The 19032-nt window shown below is 36.1% G+C and overlaps 1 protein-coding gene across 1 annotated transcript; it reads left to right on the plus strand.

Annotated features, from left to right (window-relative positions):
* Nucleotides 1–304: 304 nt before the first annotated feature.
* Nucleotides 305–15055, plus strand: LOC135197230 (gastrula zinc finger protein xFG20-1-like). The gene is made up of 10 exons (XM_064224313.1): nt 305–533; nt 3753–5016; nt 5307–6176; nt 7287–7395; nt 10491–10663; nt 11175–11308; nt 12267–12467; nt 13320–13446; nt 13805–13936; nt 14948–15055. Exons 2-10 carry the CDS (start codon nt 3835–3837, stop codon nt 15053–15055), a joined length of 3036 nt encoding a protein of 1011 aa, XP_064080383.1. The 5' UTR covers nt 305–533; nt 3753–3834.
* Nucleotides 15056–19032: the final 3977 nt, after the last annotated feature.

Genomic DNA, 19032 nt, shown 5'->3' on the forward strand with positions numbered 1-19032 from the left:
CGAATTCGCTACTCATATGTTACTTTCATATTCTAATTGATCCTAGTTTTTGTCTATATAGCTACGCCTACTTAATTGCCGCTTTGCAATGGTAATGTCCTTCTGTGTTAGGTAATTCATTACGTACCAGCTAACTTAACAACCAGTTTACAGACATACGCTGTGCAGTCCTGGAACCAACCAATATCTTCACCTTTTTTTTCATTGATCCATTTTGATTAACAAGTTTTCTAGAGGATTCCGTATTCCTGTGAGAATTGACCTCTTTTTAAGATGTGTCTACAATATAAGCAGTCATTCTGATAATATAGAAACAGCAAAAATTATTACCCGGAAGAAGCAGGATCACGTAAACAACAACCACGAACACACCCGAGAGAAGATTTCCTGGCCCTATGTGACCTCAGGCGAAGTTTCCCTGGAGCAATGGCTCTCGCAACCCTGGCGATGGGTTTATTGTGAAAAAATCGCAGGTTTTTATTTCTCTGCAGTCAATATTGCTCGCATTCGGGTGTCAGTCGCTCTCTCCATGGGTATTTATCGAGAAATTCTGATTTATTTGGTATAGATGGGTCATCGTGACACTTATCCGTCAAAACTGACGGTACTTGCTGTGCAGTCCCATTGGTTACCTCGTATTCTGACTTTAAATTTTTTTGGAATTTGCGAAGAGAGGTCTTTAATGTCCTGGACCTCCTTCCAAAATGGTGGTAGGCCATCGCTACCTGCTTTAGTTTTGCCTTTAGCCATTTGATTTTACAGGACGTGACTCCCGAATACCTATTAGCTATACCCTAAGCAAGGATAAGGTAGCCTGCCCTGCCTTGAGTAGGGTATTCTAATTTTAACTTGCTTAGTTATTAATTTATAGGTATGCTAGATGTGGGTTGTGTCGTGTGACCCGAGTGTCTTTATTTTTAGGGAAGCCCCAAATACCTGCTAGTTGTTAACATACCATAACTTATCCCAAAATAGGTAAGCATTGTTACTGTATTAGGGTACCAAACTCAGAACTTTGCCTCTGACCTCTTTAACCACCTATGATGGTAGTTGACCTCTGGGTCCCCCCCCCCTCCCAGATGACAGTCCTTCCGCATAGGATTGGGCACTGGTTATGAGAAATTATACATTTGAATGAGTCTTTGGGCATATAAGGCCTGCAAAGAGCTGATACAGTGGCAGTCGATTAGGTTAGGTTAGGTTCTGTAAGCTATCATGATAGGTATAGGGTAAATGACTGAGCGGCGACATAGCAGCCACCTCTCCCAGAATGTGGCCACTTCCTGAAAAAGCACTTGAATTATGCCATTATAACATAATTTGGAGAAAACACTTCGAGAAGAGTGTAGAGGTCACATTGTGCTGCATGGATGGGCTACAACCCTTGACTGATGCTCATGGCAGTGGTGAATTTAAGTGCTTTTTCGGGAAAGTGACCACATTCTGGGAGAGGTGGCCACTATGTCACCGCTTGGTCGTTTACCCTAGTAGCTTGATGACAGAAAATGTATGCACTGGGGTACATGAGGGCTTTTTGCCCAGTAGCCGTGGTCACAGAAATGTAAGATGGATTATGTAGGAAATTGTGCACCAGTATGCATTAGGTTAGATTAAGATTGGTTGGCTCTTCAGCTTTTCAAGTTGGAGCACCTTGAGGAAAGGAGGATCACGGTAAAAAATTGTGAAGCCTGCTGATCTTTTTGAAAGTATTAGGAAATAGGTACCTGCTGAATAGTTATGCGCATGTCTTTTTGTTCTACATGAGGTCATGTTTGGAAGTCAACCTCAGGTTGAGACATCTCTCAGTGATAGGTTAGGCTAAGGGGAGATTAGGTTGGGATGCACTCTTCGAAATATATCTTTGATGAGCTTTTAAGTTGTCCATGATCTGCAGAAATACTGGTCATAACTCTTTTGCACTTTTACCAAGTTTTACATGCAAAATGGCTTTTGAGCATGTAATGTGTAACTTGTAGGCAGGTGAACTGCTTGTTTTCTCATGTCCCAGTAGTTTCCTTATTGGATAGTCAGTTCACACGGCATTGCTTTAATTGTGCAGCCTATTTGTGACTTTTGCTTTTTGCTGCCAAGTTATAAAATCTTTTATTTCAAGCTATGAACTCGATTAGTGCATTAAGATTGTTCGGTTACAAGCATATATACATGTTAAGTCTAAGGACACGATTCGCAGAATTCCCATACAATATGACCAGGGTATCTTATTTATTAATTTGCCATGAATAATGATAGTAAAGAACTATTTTATATTTTGAATTTTTAGTAATAGCCTCTGGTTAATATCTACCACTTGTAACACTAAACAATATGATGATGCTCTCATAATTTAGGTTTTGTACCTTCAATTATGCTGCCATGTAGAGGGTTTTTGCATATAACAGAGTGTCTTAGTTTAAAAGATGTAGCAGTCCCCTGTTGGACGAGTGGTTTTCGTGCTAGACTACCAATCCGGTGGTCCAAAGTTCGATTCTCGGCTCGGCCAACGGGGAATCGGAGGAATTTATTTCTGGTGATAGAAATTAATTTCTTGATATAATGTGGTTCGGATCCCACAATAAACTGAACGTCCCGTTGCTAGGTAACCAATTGGTTCCTATCCACGTTAAAATATCTAATCCTTCGGGCCAGCCCTAGGAGAGCTGTTAATCAGCTCAGTGGTCTGGTAAAACTAAGATATACTTAACTTTTAAAAGATGTAGTAGCTAGACTTAGCTTTCAACAATATTGTGGACTTTTATCTGTTGTAAATCTGTAGTCGTTTAGCCCTTGTTTGGGATATCCTGTTACTTTCAATATTCTGAGAGGAAAACTATCTTGCCAGGTTTGTCTGTCAGTCCACACTTTTTCTGTCTGCCCTCAGATCTTAAAAACTATTGAGGGTAGAGGGCTGCAAATTGTTATGTGGACCATCATCAAGCATACCAAATTGGAGCCCTCTAGCCTCATTACTTTTTATATTTTATTTAGCCATAATTGTGCATCTGGCAATGATATAGGCCAGGCCACCACTGGGCAGTGGTTAAAGTGTCATGGGCCGCAGCTCATACAGCATTATACCGAGACCACCGGTAGAGACATCTATTTTCAGGTAGCTTTGATTGTACACTGTAGCATCTGTATGAAAAACTCAATTGCGACATGCTAACTTTGGCACATTTTTTACTTTTGATTAAAATACATGTACAGTGATAGTTTTTTTTTTTTAAATAGGTATAGATAAGGTTATACTAACAATATACACATACCGAACTCAAACAAAATGAACCAGTCATTTAAAGTGAGCCTTGGATAAGATTTCATTAGAACACTGTATAAGATCAAGATAGCATTTGTCACATATAAAGATATTTTGTTGCATAGTGATGATAGAGTAAATATCACACTTGTACATTCCATTACATGTGAAGGCCTAAATGGAAACCTTGTTTAAGACTACTATTGACAATCAGGGTAATTCTTAGCTTTGGTATTTTAGGGAAGTATTTAAAATTTGACAGTTACCAGCTGTTACAGTGTTATTTAAAGTCAAGAGTATTGTATGTATATTAATATTAGTAATTTAGTGTTATTTTTTTATGGGAGTTAGCTAAGTTTTTTTAACGTGCCATTTGAAAAAAAATAGGGTGGTAATACAATTTTCTGAAATCACATGCTGTTGCATAATAGTTTCATTGCATGCACTCCTTTTTTTAAAATGCTAATGTTGTTTTTCATTGTGTATTTTTATATTGCAGAGCACCAACCTTATTTCAAGAGTCTCAAGAGGTGATACCAATTGCCATTTATGCATCAGAAAGTATTTTGGAAGTTCCAACAATGAATCTAGAGAAACATGACATCCAATCCTTTAGTTGTCAGACCATTCCTGCATCTTGTACAGGTGCTCTTCAAAGTAAACCTGTTCATGGTCATGAGACCTTAGTTGCTGATGTTTTATCAACCAGCTCTTCCAATAATGGCTGTAATGATCCTCAGCCACCAATTATTCTTTCTTCTGATTTATGTGAGCTTACTTCAAAATATGAAAGCGAAGCCTTGATCAAAGTTGATTCCATGCTTGCTGAACCTTGCAGGTATTTAGAAGGTGTTTCTGTGTTTGGTGTGGATGATGGGGAAGAAAGTAACCACCATGGTCTTGTTGCTGAAGGAGTAGAATTAGATAAACCTATGAAAATATTGAAGGAGAGCAGTGGAAGACACTCCAAGAAATTATTAGTGGAAAGTGACAGTGGAGACCAGTCCTTAAAAGGGGTGGTTTTACAAGGCAATGAAGAAGAATGCAAAGATGCCAGGATGAATTTATTAGACTCCTCACCTTTTCTTATGAATGAGGAAGGAGTGGTGTTCCAGTGTTTCCCAGTTTCTGAGAAGGAGGTCTTTATTGTAAGTCTAGAGGAGGATGCTTTACTTATGAATGAACCCCTAACTGAAGATCCTCTGTCTATTACATCTGATCACCCATCTGAGATAAAGTTAGGTGATGCTGGGAAACAAGGTGGGGAAGTGGATACATTTGATGGGGGAACACAATATTCTGTCCTTGGTACATCTGAGGCCGACTCATATGTACAGAATGTTCCATCTTCTTCATTTATACCAAGTTCTTTTCATGAACCTCATGGGAAGTATGAACCACAAGATTCAAGACCTTTGTCAAGTGGAGTCCTTGATACCTCAGCTGACTTAGTTTGTCAGTCAAAACCATTACCAGCAAGCTTTGGCAACTGTGGTTTTGTGTCTGAAAAAGAGAAAGCCGCTCCACTTCCAAGAAATGGTGAACACCAAGAAAAAGAATTGAAAGTTACACATGCAACAATTTTTGCTAATCCTCTTCCACCCCATCCTCCTCGTAGAATGAGGAAAGGTCTGTCTGACACTGGAGAAACTGCTATAGAATTATACAGATGTTCCATTTGTAAGGAAGCTTTGCCAACCAGTGGTACACTTCGACATCATTTGATAACCAGACATGAACAGAGTAATCTGGACTCTTTCATGGTAAGTGAAAAGTTAAGCTGATAAAAGTTTGTTTCTTGCTCAAGTTTTCTTGACTAATTTGATATGCTGTATACATATATACCTGTATAAGTAAAAATCACAGAGTGGGTTTCTTATTCTAAAAATACATTAATGTTTGGAGTTACATAATTCACTGGTATTCATAATTCATAACATTTGAAATGTTGTTTCCTACTGGCATGGTGGGAAGATTTAATTTTATTCTGCTTAGTCTTTGTGCATCATATGTCAGAAATGAAGTCGGTTTAATTTTGATTTTCCTCCTACAGTGTTTTCTCTGTAAGCAAGATTGTTGGAGTGCCAGTCAACAAGACTGGCATCTTCGGATTCAGCATGGTATCAGAAATAAAGCACTGGCATGTTTAGTTTGTGGCACTCAGTTTAATACTCTTACCGAGCACAGAGCTCATGTGCGCAAGCATCCATCCAACCTAACATGTCCCAGTTGTCCTAAGAAATTTGCTTCACAACACCAGCTGACTGCTCATGTGAAACAACACTTGGAAGAACTTCAACCTTTCAGTTGTGAGCAATGTGGGATTCGCTTTTCTCATTCTAAGGTATTGGAGGCGCATGGCTGGCGTCACAGATCACAGGATTGCCCTGAAGAATCATGTGACTATGTTGCAGAGGATGAGAGTTGGTTATTGCATCACCTTCAGGATTATCACAAGCAGAGTTCACAGTCTGCCCATTCTTTAACATCATCTCGCAATGCTGATGAGTACAGGATGGATATACTCTTAATGAAATATTTTCAAATACAAAAAAGCAGATTAGATGCCTCTCCTCATGGCTCTCAACCTCATAGAGCAAGCCAGGGCAAGGATTCCACTTCAGCTTTAACTCCACCGTTCATGTTAGATGTGAAGGAACCTGATGAGATAGGTATGAGTTTGTTGGAAGATCCTACCCACTTCAGTAAGGAGGAATCAAGAGAAGTGTCTTCACAGATGCTTGGTGATATGGTAGAGGCAGTTGTGGTAATAGAAGAAGAAGAAAAGAAAAATGTCAAGAGAAAAGAAGAGGTTCTTCGTAAAGTCTTTGATGGAGGAACATCATCTTACCGTTGTGGGCTATGTAACACTTACCATTCAACTGCTGAGGAACTTGCAGTTCATAAAGCAGAACATAATCAGGTATGCTTGTATGATCATTAACTGAATGTTTGTAACATTTAATTCTTAAAATTAACCTCATTGCTGATAACTATTTTGTTGAGGTCTGGAGATAGGTTAGATTTTATTAACCATGGGTTGGTAGGGTTCCTTAGATAGTTGACAGTACCCATTCCTCATTATTACTAAATGTACTGTATATGAGTGACAAAATTGTTTTGAAACACTTTTCAAGACTAATATTAGCAAGTTTCTTGTTCAAACTGCTAGTTTCAAATAGAACACACCAAGCTGCTGGAGATATAAAACTTTATGCTTCAAATTTTCATACCATTATGCATTAATGTCTTTGTTGTAATTTCAATTCTGCACTGGTGAAACCATAAATAAGTTTGCAACTTATACACTCATATATTTTGGTATATAAAGCACATGTTTTTGCAGTATGTATGTGTAAATACTTGTATACTTGTGAATGCCGACTTACATGGAAGCTGATCAAGTTAACATTGGTTTTGTGTGTCTTGTCTTTTATAGGCACAGTCACTGATAATTTAGATAAACACTGATTCATAATTTTGTAATTTCAACACTCCTTAGAAGGAATTTCAGCAAAATTGACTTTATTAGATGTGTTTTTAAATCGAGCTTTAACAATGTTCATGTACTTAATAGATAAAAGGAAAGACCAGATTATTTTAATTTTGATTAACTTACTTTTTATGGGGCAGTAAGGTTTTTTCTGTTATTTTTGGGTGATTATGTACTGGCTTGTTAGGTTGGGTAGTTGATGGTGATATTGTGTGATTAAATACCAGTCTGTTGACTTAGTTGGCTTTTCCCACTTTCAGAATAATGTTGCAAAATCAATAAGACACATTTATATATGATTATATGAAAGTACAGTAACTAATTTTCTCATTTACCTATCCAAAATGTTAGAAAGCATTGCTCTGTACTAATTATTATGTATAGCTAATTATGCATGTTTTTTAATTTTTCAATATGCAGGTAAAGTGAATGTAAAATTTCGTCATTATTCAGAACTGCTAGTCAGTTTTCATTTTGATTTTTTTAGTCATTTGCTCAATGTATCCTCACATGATTTCTCATATTCTCTCGATGCTACAGGTTCTTGAATGTGTCAAATGTCAGAAGTCATTTCTAAGTGTCAAGCAGCTGAAAAGACACATGACTGTTCATGTTCCATGCAAAGATGATGAAAAACAATCAAACAAAGGTGAGTGCTCTCTGGAACATGGTACAGTATTGTGCTGGTTTCTAGTTTGGCTAGGCCTTATGGCTTCTGAGGAAATAAATTGGTTGTGTTTAGTTCCTTTATGTACCATTTATCTACTAATCCACTCTTATAGTGCCAAGTATTATGTAGGTTCTTGTCATGGTGAAGTTACCTCACATTTTTTCAAGCTGGCCATTCAATTTTGAGTTCATCACTAGGCTGTTTGAATATAAATGTTTGGGCTAGTTTAGCTACAGAAAATTCTGTTTCATGTTTCCCTGGATTTATTCTTAAAATGCTTTTTGTTGTGCATTATCATTAGGAGTTGATGGAATTATTGTAGAATTTTTTTAGCTATACAGTTTGAGGTATGTAAGAGTAGAATATTTTAAGATTTTTAAAATGTGAAATTAGGTTAGTTTTTGCTAGACAAGCACCATGAAACCAGATCGCCAATAACCGAGGATGCCGTAACTGGGGACTGCCAGTAATTGTCTTCTTCTTCCTAACTACTGAAATAGAACTCTCAGGTTTAATGTTTTCTGTGCAGTATGACCTTAACAAAAAGGAAGACGTTCTAAAATTATCACAGACTTTACTTAATGTTATTAATTTGTGGCTTATTATTACAACTGTAACTAGAATTTTAGAATATACTTGTAGTAGGATTACACTATGCATATACATAGGTTTGTTGATATTTGTATCAACATTCAGATTTTATATAAGTAACTGACCAAATAATTACATAGCTATATTTCCATTTAATGGCAGCTCAAGATTCGAAAAACACGGTACCGTTCTTTTGTTTTGGTGTAGGTAATGACCCCGCCCACTTCTGGGGATGGATAAGTACAACGTAGCTAAAGAGCTCAATTCGTTTCTGCTGGCCAACGATGATACATGGTTGTTCAGCAACTCCCAGATTTTGTAGTTCACCAAATGGTTGTGATATGAGCTCCATTTGGTGAAGTATTCAGTGTTTTTGGTAGTGCTCTTTTTATCAACTTTGTTAGCTTCCTGATTTTGATTACTGACTGTGACTTATAAATTTCATTAATATGTCAGATTCTGGTATGTCTAGCATTAGATATTGTAGTAAGGGCTATAAGACTAGGCTTACATTTGCCAAATGTGACTGTCATACTATTTGCTGTGCTTGGTGTGAACAAGTATGTTCACTGGAAATTAGTTGCATTGAATGTAAGGACTGAGATTCATGGAAATGGAAAGTGTTTAATGCACATTTAGAGAAACTACAACATGACAGACTGAGAAAGGCGTTGCTAGAGAACTGGAAGCTGGGGCTCCTTCTAGGCAATCTATTTCTTCTAATAAGGATAATGCTGATTTACCTGTCTTGTCAACACCTATTACCACTTTCTTCCCTATCTCAAGTCCTCTGACTTTTCCTGCTACTATGCTCCCTGGCACTCATATTTCTGAACCCAATGCCATTGCCAGCCTCAAGGCTTGAGTTGACAAGAAATTCAACATTTTGGTAAGTACCGTTTCCCAAATCAGGCATTCAGCAAGAGTCCGGATGGACAAGTTTAGTAGTGTTGGTGCAAGTTCAGTGTCTGTAGAGGGGGTGGCTATCAGGTTCACCGATACTCCTAGACCAAGGTACATGTGGGAGAATGCAAACTGGCAGTCCAAGGGAGGTAGGTGGGGCTTCCCCCTGGTAGTTGCTTCCTCAGACGAGCCTGTCGTACATTCCCAGGATTTGAAGGACTGCCACTGGAAAGCGTCCTGTTGGATGCGCATACGTCATCTTCCAGTGATTCTGACTCCCATATGACGAAAGGGCGTAGTTGAAAACGTACGGTGCTTAATTTGATAATGACATGCCTCCAGGTGAGTCATAGAGAAGGATATCAGTCCTCGCCTGCCATGCAGTTTTGGAGATCTCCCGCAGTGTCTGAGCATCCACTGTATAAGAATCAGTCATCCCAGTGCCTATTGGTGTCCAAGCACCCAATGGTTGGGTTGTATAGTTTTTTATGTGTGGTGTAGGTGAAAGTTTATATGTTTATATTATATATATATTATATATATATATATATATATATATATATTATATATATATATATACATATATATATATATATATATATGTATTTATATGTATATGTATGTATGTATGTATGTCACTTGAACTGTTCGCTTTGGCAACGTGCGATTTAATCCTACGTTATAAAGCCCAACTATAGTAGAAGTGACCCTGGGCTCTATGCCTCGCCGCTACAGGTTGAAAGGAGCTTTTACCAGAGGCAGTATCTACCTGCTACAGGTCCCTCACCAAGTAAGGTTACAACAAGCTTGTTTTTGGTGTTAGCTAATTTCTATTTCAATGCATCTCTATATCTGAGTAGTTTTTATGTCCTTATCTCACCACCTATCAATGTGAGAATTAGGTATGTAATTATTTGGTAAGTTACTTATATAAGAATTACATTTTTATAATAAAGTATTGTACATACTTACCAAATAATTATATGTTTGGAACCAACCCTCCTCCCCTCTCATGAACATAGAGCATAAACAGATTAAGCTCTTTAGGTATGTTGTACCTATTCTTCCCTGGTAGTGGCTAGGGTTGTTTACCTACAGCAAAACAAAAAACACTTCCGTGTTTTTCGAACCTTGAGTTTCTGTGTAAGTGGAAACTATAGCTATGTAATTATTTGTTAAGTATTTACAAAACATATTTTATTTTAAATTGTCATGTTCAAATTAATTGTAAACCTATAGTATTTGTAAATGTAGACCCCCTGTATTCACAGACACTCAGATTTGTGGATTTCTCTAGAGACCCTATCTACCCATTATTTGAGGGAAATTCGTGTATTCATGGTATTTTTTTTTTATCATTCTTTGTAAAATGCACTTTTTGTGATAAAACTATTAAAAAACCAGGTATAAGCATTTTTAGTGGGTTTTTCTTGAGTTTCAAAGCTAACAAAATAAGCAGTTTGAAGCGTTTTTATAGGGGTTTTAACTATTCGTGGATTCTAGCTATTTGCCGGAATTTTCACTATAAATTTTAATATAGAATTGAAAATGTAATATCTATAGTTACTTAAACTTTTCAGGTATGAATGAACATCAGTGTCTCCTGTGTGGGAAAGTATTTGGTTCTGAATCAGCCCTCAGTCGTCACAGTAGCACACATGCGCGCTCTGAAGGTCGTCACCAATGTAAGGTCTGTTCCAGAAGAATTGGAACTCGGGCTCATCTCTCAGAACACATGGCTCGTGTTCATAAGGTAATCATTTGAGTTATGTCAGTCTTGCCTTCTGGTATTATTTTGGGAGCCTGTACCTTTGGATTTAGTGTCTACTCCTCATTTGACAAAGCATCATTTGCATATTCTGTTAAGGTGCTGTGATATTATGTTGCCAAGCACAAGCGGTCTTTTCTTGTGTGCTGGTGTACCCATACCCTAAGAAATGGCATGAAACAAATGGATCGAAATCGCAACACTTGGTGAAGATTAACTCAACAAATTTTCCATTGAGTATTCTGCTTTAGAAATGCAGGCACCTCTTAGAGAATTGTATAAGGTAGTTTTTTTGTATCATGGTGCTATTTAGTGGCATCCCAGTTTATCATATCATTTAGTCATTTTTGCCTCTTGTTATCAGTTATTCTATATGTTAACTTTATACAGTGCTCCTTTAAATGATGTCTAGCTTCCCATCCTGAAAAATGCTGTACAGAGTGCTGTGCATGTTGCCCATTCATAATTTGTATTTTAGAGTGTGTTCTTTTTTCAGATTCATAGTGACTCAAAGAAAATGCAGTGTCCCATGTGTGATAGACAATTTTGTCCCCAGCTTTCCAGCTTTCTCTTAACCTGTAAGTATCTTGTGCTTTTAAGATTCCTTTCAATGTTCCATAAACTAAGGGTGTTTGGTAAGTTCCTTAAATGATTTAAGAATAAAAATGCCAACATGATAGTATCATGTCTCCCAGCTTTTAAGATGGATTGTTGATATATTACTGCTTTCTGCCAAGAGTGGAAAAACTTGGGATTGTTTTATGATGATAGATTAAACTGGCCCTGTAAATACAACTTCTTAGATTGTTATATATTTTTAGTTTTTATATATCAGCAACTATTGAACATTTTTCTTAAGGTTGACTCACATTTTTACAAAGCATTATGCAGTAAATATATATATATAAGTACTGTAGTTATCTTAATGAGAATTTTTTTTACTTAGATTTTTTTCCAAAAACACAATTTCAATAAAGCTTTATATAAAATGTGGAATTATCCTCCTTTTAGAGGGTTGCCACATCAGCATGCCTTGCATTGTGCACTATAGATGAATGAAAGGTTCTGTGCAATGCTTTCTGGCTTTTACATTTCATCCATTCCCTTTCGTCTGTTCCTTAGCTGTCCAACTTCTTTATCTTGACTTTCTCCAATTTTCACCTTCTCTTTGAGGACAAATCCTTGGATAAGCCCAGAGGAGTCTAGAAATGTGGTTTCATTAAACCTATTTAAAATTATAATGGCAATTAACCCGTCTTTTCTAGACCCATAAGGAGTAGTGCTGTTAGTGCATCTCATCTGATGCACTGTAGATGTTACGTAAGGTTCTTTGCAGTGTCCCCTCAGCCCCTCGCTACAACTCTTTTAATTCCATTTACTCCACCTTCATTTATATTCTCTTTCTTCCATCTTACTTTCCACTTCTCCTTACAATTGTTTTCATTGTGCAACTGCAAAGTTTCCCTCCTTATAAATATTCAAAACCTTCTGTATTCTCAGTTCCCCATTTAGTGCTGAATGACCTCATGAGTCCCAATGCTTGGACTTTGGCCTAATTTTGTATTCCATTCCATTCCTTCTTTTCTAGGCACTTGATTACCCACGGAGAGGTGAAACCCTTATATTCGTGTAAGGTTTGCAATCGAAACTACTTGCGACCTCTCAGTTTACGGCGTCACATGGCAACTCATGACCAAAATTTTGTGTGCAAAACCTGTAATGAATCGTTCCCCTCAGCTCGTCGTTTATCACTTCACAGTCGGACTCATGATGCTTCATATAAATCAAAGTAAGAAGAAAGACATGCTTTAAGTTTAGAAATTTGCTTTACATTTTAGGTATGATTCCCAAACTTATTAGATTGTATTAGATTGTAATTTCTTTTAATACATTACATGTGGCTTTTAAGTACTGTTTGTTTTCAAGTGAATAGCAAGTTGTTTTAGTTTTTTTTGCTTGGTCAGTTGGAGTTGTAGGTCAACCTATCCTGTGTTAAGAAATATTTTTTATGGATATTGGTTGCACATACTTAGGCTCTTTAGGTTTGTTAAGGTGATATTTCCAATATATTATAGTATTTATATTTTGGATTAATATTATTTGATCTTTGTGTTTGAATTTAGAATTCAGAAGTGGTAAGTTTTACACCTCTGTAAAGCGATTTGAGTGGTTCACGATATTCAGGATAGGTGAATATGTAGTTCGTTAGTCTGTAAATGTGGTAGTTTCCCTTGAGTATGAAAGCTTCAGAAAAGAAAAAAAAAGGAGCAACATGATATTTAAAAAAAAAAAAGATTAAATGTTTCAATATCATCATTATAATCATTCTTGCATCTCCTTTCCCCATTATGTATTTATATTTTTACTCAAGATTAAGGTCTTTCATTAAGACAGAAAATACTTAGTGGCAATTTTATGTTCTCTATAACTCTCCTAACGTGACAAGAGTCATCTTCATCTGAAGCATTTTACTTATCTGATCACAGATGTTTTTATACAGTACACATACTATTACAGATAGAGGTTCTGTCTGTATGAAGCAGTCAGTCAGTGTTTGGCAATCGAAGGTGAATAGAACACAAAATATCCTTGTACAAAGGTGATTATGATAAAAATGTAATAATATGAAAACTCTTTTTAGGGTTCAGTGTCCCAAGTGCCCTTTGGCATTTCCATATAAAAGCCAATTGGAGGTCCACTTACGAACACACACTGGCGAAAAACCTTACGTATGTGAAACTTGCGGGAAGTCCTTCAAACGGCTTCAGGTAAGGCTAGGAAATTAAGTTTTAATATTAAATTATCAGACTTGAATTAAAATGTTTCAAAACTTCTTTGATAAATAGTGCTTTTGTATATGAGATGTTCACAGTATTTGGATTTGCAAATGTAACAGATTTAGTATTTGCCTTGATGTGCATGTAAATTTACTAGATTGTATAAAATGAAAGTTTTCTGGCTTATACATCAGATACAGTACAGTTGTATGCTCCATGGTAAACATGGATTCTGAAACTTTGGGATAGTGAAGCTATCTAATAAGATTTCTCAATCTTTCGTCTCTGGGTAACTTTATAATGGCAAGACTAAAAGTAAATTACTTTTTTACTTTTTCATGCCTCTTAGCATTGCACAGTTCACCTCCGAGTGATGCATGGGAATGAGAAGCAGCCTTGCAAAGAGTGTGGGAAGCTGTTTAGCGATAAGGCTAATTTACTTCGTCACCGCCTGAAAGTCCACTATCATCTTAATCGATGGGTAAGAAACTTTCTTTACTTACTTTATTTATTGTCCAACACAAGATATATCAGCAATTAATAGTTTTTCACAAGTTTCAGTTACATAAAATAATAAGCAACTGATATTTTTGAATAGTAAGACAGTAGTTTAATAGATCTTTTGCAGTGAAAAGCACTTAACATATTTTGTCTAAGTAAATTTTGATCAAGTTGTAGATTTTAGTTTGAAAGATTTGATGAATGTGAGCTGTGATATGAAATTCTTGCGTCCATTATGCCCAGAAATGCACCGTAATAAAAACACTTTAATATTCTGGAAAGCCATAATAGAAACTGAGGCAAAAAACACCACCACCATCAAGTGGCAGAATAGCAACACAAATGCTTTGACGGTAAAAACTCCTCAGAAACTGCCGTCTTTCATGTGTATTAAAACAATTTTATATTTTGAACTCTAACTAGAATCATACGCCTAAACCAGTTGATAGGATGTAAACAACAGTCTTACTAGCTTGTTAGGTCTTTATTAAGCTTTTGCATTTTACTTTAACTGAGTAGTGTTTTGTATTCTGTTACGTATTTATTATATTCTGTAGTTAGTATATTTTAAAATTTTGTGTTCACATCATTTAAGTTAAAAGTTTAACAAAACAAAAGCTGTAACCAATGAGATAATAAGCCCATGTCTCTCACATTGATATAATTTCTTATTGTTCATACGCAAACAAACCTTCAGTCTTAACAATAGGATAATTTCCAGCCCGTAGCTGGATCCAGTCAAATTGCAGATGAAAGCAAGGAATCTTGTGAGATCTGGCAATTAATGAAAACTAATGTTTTCATTTCATTTAAAATTGTGCTGTGTAATTTGGGCTATACGTATCTTATCCAAAATTGTACAGATTGGAAAAATGTAGGGTAAGACTTGGCATTATGTCAACTTGTGCATTTATTCTCACAAGAAGTGTTCCTTATCTTTTATTGTAGTAAAGCTTAGGTCCTTAAGTAATTAGTGATTTTCTTTTTCTAGGTTTGCGGTGTGTGTGCACAGAGTTTCGCGTATTCAGAAGATCTGCGTCGTCACTTGATAACCTTATTTTTAAACGTCTTGTCATTACAACAAGAAGTGCATGAGTGAGGTAGGTCTTTTGTAATTTCTTATTAACACAATGCTTTTATTTCTGTATATGTTTAGTATATATATACTGACAGAATTTAAAACTGGTATGTGCGGCTGAAATGCTAGGTTTTGTTTCCCATTTCCTTAAATTTTTAATTGCAACTGATGGTGTGGGAAAATATTTACTTTGCTGCTTTATTATTGATGCATAAGACCAGCAGAAATATGGAGACTTAAAAAAAATGGTATATAATTTGGGTTGTGACTATAAAATGTTTGATAAAGTATGATGTAAGATATGTATTATATATGGAAGTAACGGGGCAAGTATTATATATGGAAGTAACGGGGCAAGTATTATATATGGAAGTAACGGGGCAAATGCCTATAGGAAGGCCCAGGAAATCTTGGAAAAGGGATAAATGAAGACATAGATCTGATGGAAATTCAGGCAGGAGGAGCAGAGGATAGAGGAGACAATTAGTTTCACATCCAATTCCATAAAGTAGAAAGGTTTAAAAACATTTATGATGCTGCTTTACCAAGAAGGTGACTTTTAACAGTTTCCAAGAGTAATTTTACTTCTTCTTTGAAGAATGTTGCTCCTTGCTGTGTAACGTGCTTGACACTCACTGAATAGTATGTACACTAAGTTCTTTGTAGTGTCGGTTTTGCTCCATTTGCTGCTGTGTATTTTTCCTCCATTCCCAATGGTCTCTTTAACTACCCAGCCTAACTGCATTAACTTTACTTTGCTCCAATTTCCCCTTTTCTTTCAAGTACAAATCCCAGTGGTAAACTCCAGCAAAAGCTAAAAATGGGACTCTGTGAACTCATAAGACTATTGTATCATAACAATAATGTTGACTTTGTCCTAATTTGTCCTAATTCCCATCATATTAGTAATATACTGTACATGGCTAATCATGATCAATTCAACCCTTGTTTTAGCTTCTCTTCAAATATTTATTACAGTACTCTTTTGACTTCTATAATTTTGTTCAGCATCTAATTTTTAGCTCTTGAGATTCTTGGTGCGATTTTTCCCCTTGTGGTTTCTCACTCCAGAGCTTTATTCTTTAATGTATGACACTTACCTGGCAGGTATATATATTAGGGCTTGTGCCTTGTATAATAAGGCGCCCTGATGAGGTAATGTTAGACTAGCGATAATCTTACGCTAAGTCGGTTGGTATTGCACTTCCATCTTCAATGGAGTGTCTGGGGGTTTGTAGATCATTTACGAAGTCGGTATTATCTTGTTGGTTATTACGACGATGTGTTAAACTCATGGTGAGGAGGTTCTTGTAGAAAACCACTAAGTATAAAAAAAAAAATTATATATTCTTCTGAAGTTTTTACATGCTGAAGATTCAGATATGATTGTACAGTCTTCTAATAACGATAGCTTGATCGCTTCTGCCAATGAATGATGGCTAATCCTATTCTCTACATGATAAGCTTAGGTAAAGAGGTACAGGTCTTCTAATGACGATAGCTAACTCTGTTCTGCCCTGTGCTACCATCTCTGTTACAAGTTATGAAGGAAACAGACAGTAGTTTCGAACATATGAACAAATACATACAAATGACATAGTTCCATACGAACACACAATCAAAATGAGACACGCTACAGATCAACGTAGGCCGTTTGAATTATAGGTCTTGGGGTAGTTGTCTCAAGCAGGGAGCTGACTGTTTCAAAACAAATGAATGACCACAGATGACGGCATGACAACTTAGCCTACATACTTATTGTATACGTCATCTTTAGCGTCTCCAGTCTGATCACATTCCTGCAAGCAATCTTTTTATATATATGGACTAACATTCCATATTTTTTTATTATGTAAACACTTACATCAGCTCGGTCAGCTACCAAAACCAACTACTGAATATTACTCAAACTTGACTTGCATTTGACTTATAGGAGTGTATACAGACACTATGTGAAGATATTATATATATATATATAAGTAAATAAAAATTCATGGTGTACATGAATTGATTCAAGTAATAAAATATAAAAACAATGATATTGGTAAATAATAGTGATCACGTGATATATAATGGATACAGTTTTTCACTTTCATTTCATTAAGACACATATGCTACAGAAAATACTAATGTACTCTGACAATTGCATAGAATGAAGATTAACATGATAAAAAATCATATTTTAACTGATAAAAAATTTCATATATGAATTGATAAAATTATTAATGTATGCTAACTGTTATATATCTGATTCATTAATCAATATACTAACTCATATAAACTGCAGATATTGGTATGATAAAAGGTAACAGATTGATTATAGGCTACTGATTTGTTTATACTATGTATATGGATTCATAAAATTATGATTAATATATGTGCACTTTAAATAGATTCCTATTGCGTACATGCAAAGAGATATTCGATTCCGTTATTTATGATCATTTATATATAGATTCCTAGTGCGTACACGCAAAAAATATATTTCGATTCTGTTATTTATGATCATTTATATATAGGATACATGATACTTTATATATATAGGATACATGACCGAGGTTATACTACTTCACTTTTAACTAACGTTCGAACAACTTTTCGACCATTACACAGTTCCAGACAACCACCTATAGCCCAATGAAACGGCCTATTTTCACAGGGTGAAAACAAGGGGAAAATTTGTGCCTGGCGGGTCCAACGTTCTATTTTGCGCTCATACTTATTCTCTGCATCCTAAGCTACACGATTACGTTCGCGATGTAATAAAAAAAACATCCCCAGCACGAGTCCTTCGCCAGCAAAGTAGAGTTGAATAAATCCTTTAGGGTCGTAATTGTCGGAAGTATGTCCCTTTCGTAGTCGATTCCGACAGCCGCCGGAGCATTCAGCATTAAAACGAGATTTTAACGACGAGATACGGTGTCGGTCGAGATTAACGACGAGATACGGTGTCGGGTCGAAGAAGTCCATGAAATTCCTTTCACATTGTAGGCGGTTGTTACTTGACTGTAGTCGTCCGCTGCGACGAACGATTTTTTGAAGTTGCGATGTGAAAAACTCTCGTACTGCAGGATACTGTAACCAGGTTCCATTAATCAGCCTGCAAGTGAAATTATACTTGTCACAAGGGCAGAGTACAAATTCAGACGACATCCAAATACAGGGGAGGGGAGAGAGCCATTTAGACCAGACTTAACCCACATGAATTCGCTGATATTTTGGAATTCAAAAGAGTCCGCTGTACAAACTTTTTATCCATGGCATTAACAATGAGTGAACCTATCCAGGTCTATGATGACTTGTAAAAAATATCCATAATTATAAAAAATAAATAGATATCATTACGAATCTCAAAGAAAATTCTATATTACTGGTAGTAAATTACTAGACAAAGAAGTGGAAAACGGAGCTATTTGTAAGATTGCCAGGCAACATAAGAGTCAAAGAGAAGATTAATCATGATTCTATGTGCCCTAACAAAAGTTTCATATTAAATTTTCTCGTGCGCTCCTCTGAGGTTAACTTTTAAAAAACAAAAAATTATTAATAGGTAGGAGATGCAACGAAAAACCCACTATGTAACTAATTTCTATATGAACTTTGGGTTTCAAGAAAATGTAACATTTTCCCCATGAATGTGATTTACCTGGATTGTAATAAGCTAATGTTGCAAGTAAATAATCCATATCCATATCGTGATACTTCTAAATGTCTATGAGGGTTCAGAAAAAATTAATTCATTTTGATGTTATAGAAATTCTATTTCCTTATTTGTTTATTAATTTTAAAATGATTGCAAGTTGCATTGCGCCATACCGATAGACACTTGCACCTAACGTCTGCCTTGCCCATGAGAAGTTCGGGCTAAGCATTCCTTTCTCCAGTCAATCTGCTTTTGCAAGCAGAGACGACACACAGATGAAGCCTGTGTAAGCAGATTATTGAGGTTTAAAGGAACAAATGCTGATACGGCAGTGATGACGTCGTCACTTGGCAGG

This window comes from Macrobrachium nipponense, chromosome 23 (genome assembly GCF_015104395.2).
Source record: "Macrobrachium nipponense isolate FS-2020 chromosome 23, ASM1510439v2, whole genome shotgun sequence".
Taxonomy (NCBI): Eukaryota; Metazoa; Arthropoda; class Malacostraca; order Decapoda; family Palaemonidae; genus Macrobrachium; species Macrobrachium nipponense.

Bases quoted from the DNA above. Each gene is read 5' to 3' on its own strand.
- LOC135197230 (XM_064224313.1), top strand. From the start codon at position 3,835: ATGAATCTAGAGAAACATGACATCCAATCCTTTAGTTGTCAGACCATT. The intron at 7,396-10,490 runs GTGAGTGCTCTC...TAAACTTTTCAG, and splicing joins TGAAAAACAATCAAACAAAG to GTATGAATGAACATCAGTGT. The intron at 10,664-11,174 runs GTAATCATTTGA...TTCTTTTTTCAG, and splicing joins ACATGGCTCGTGTTCATAAG to ATTCATAGTGACTCAAAGAA.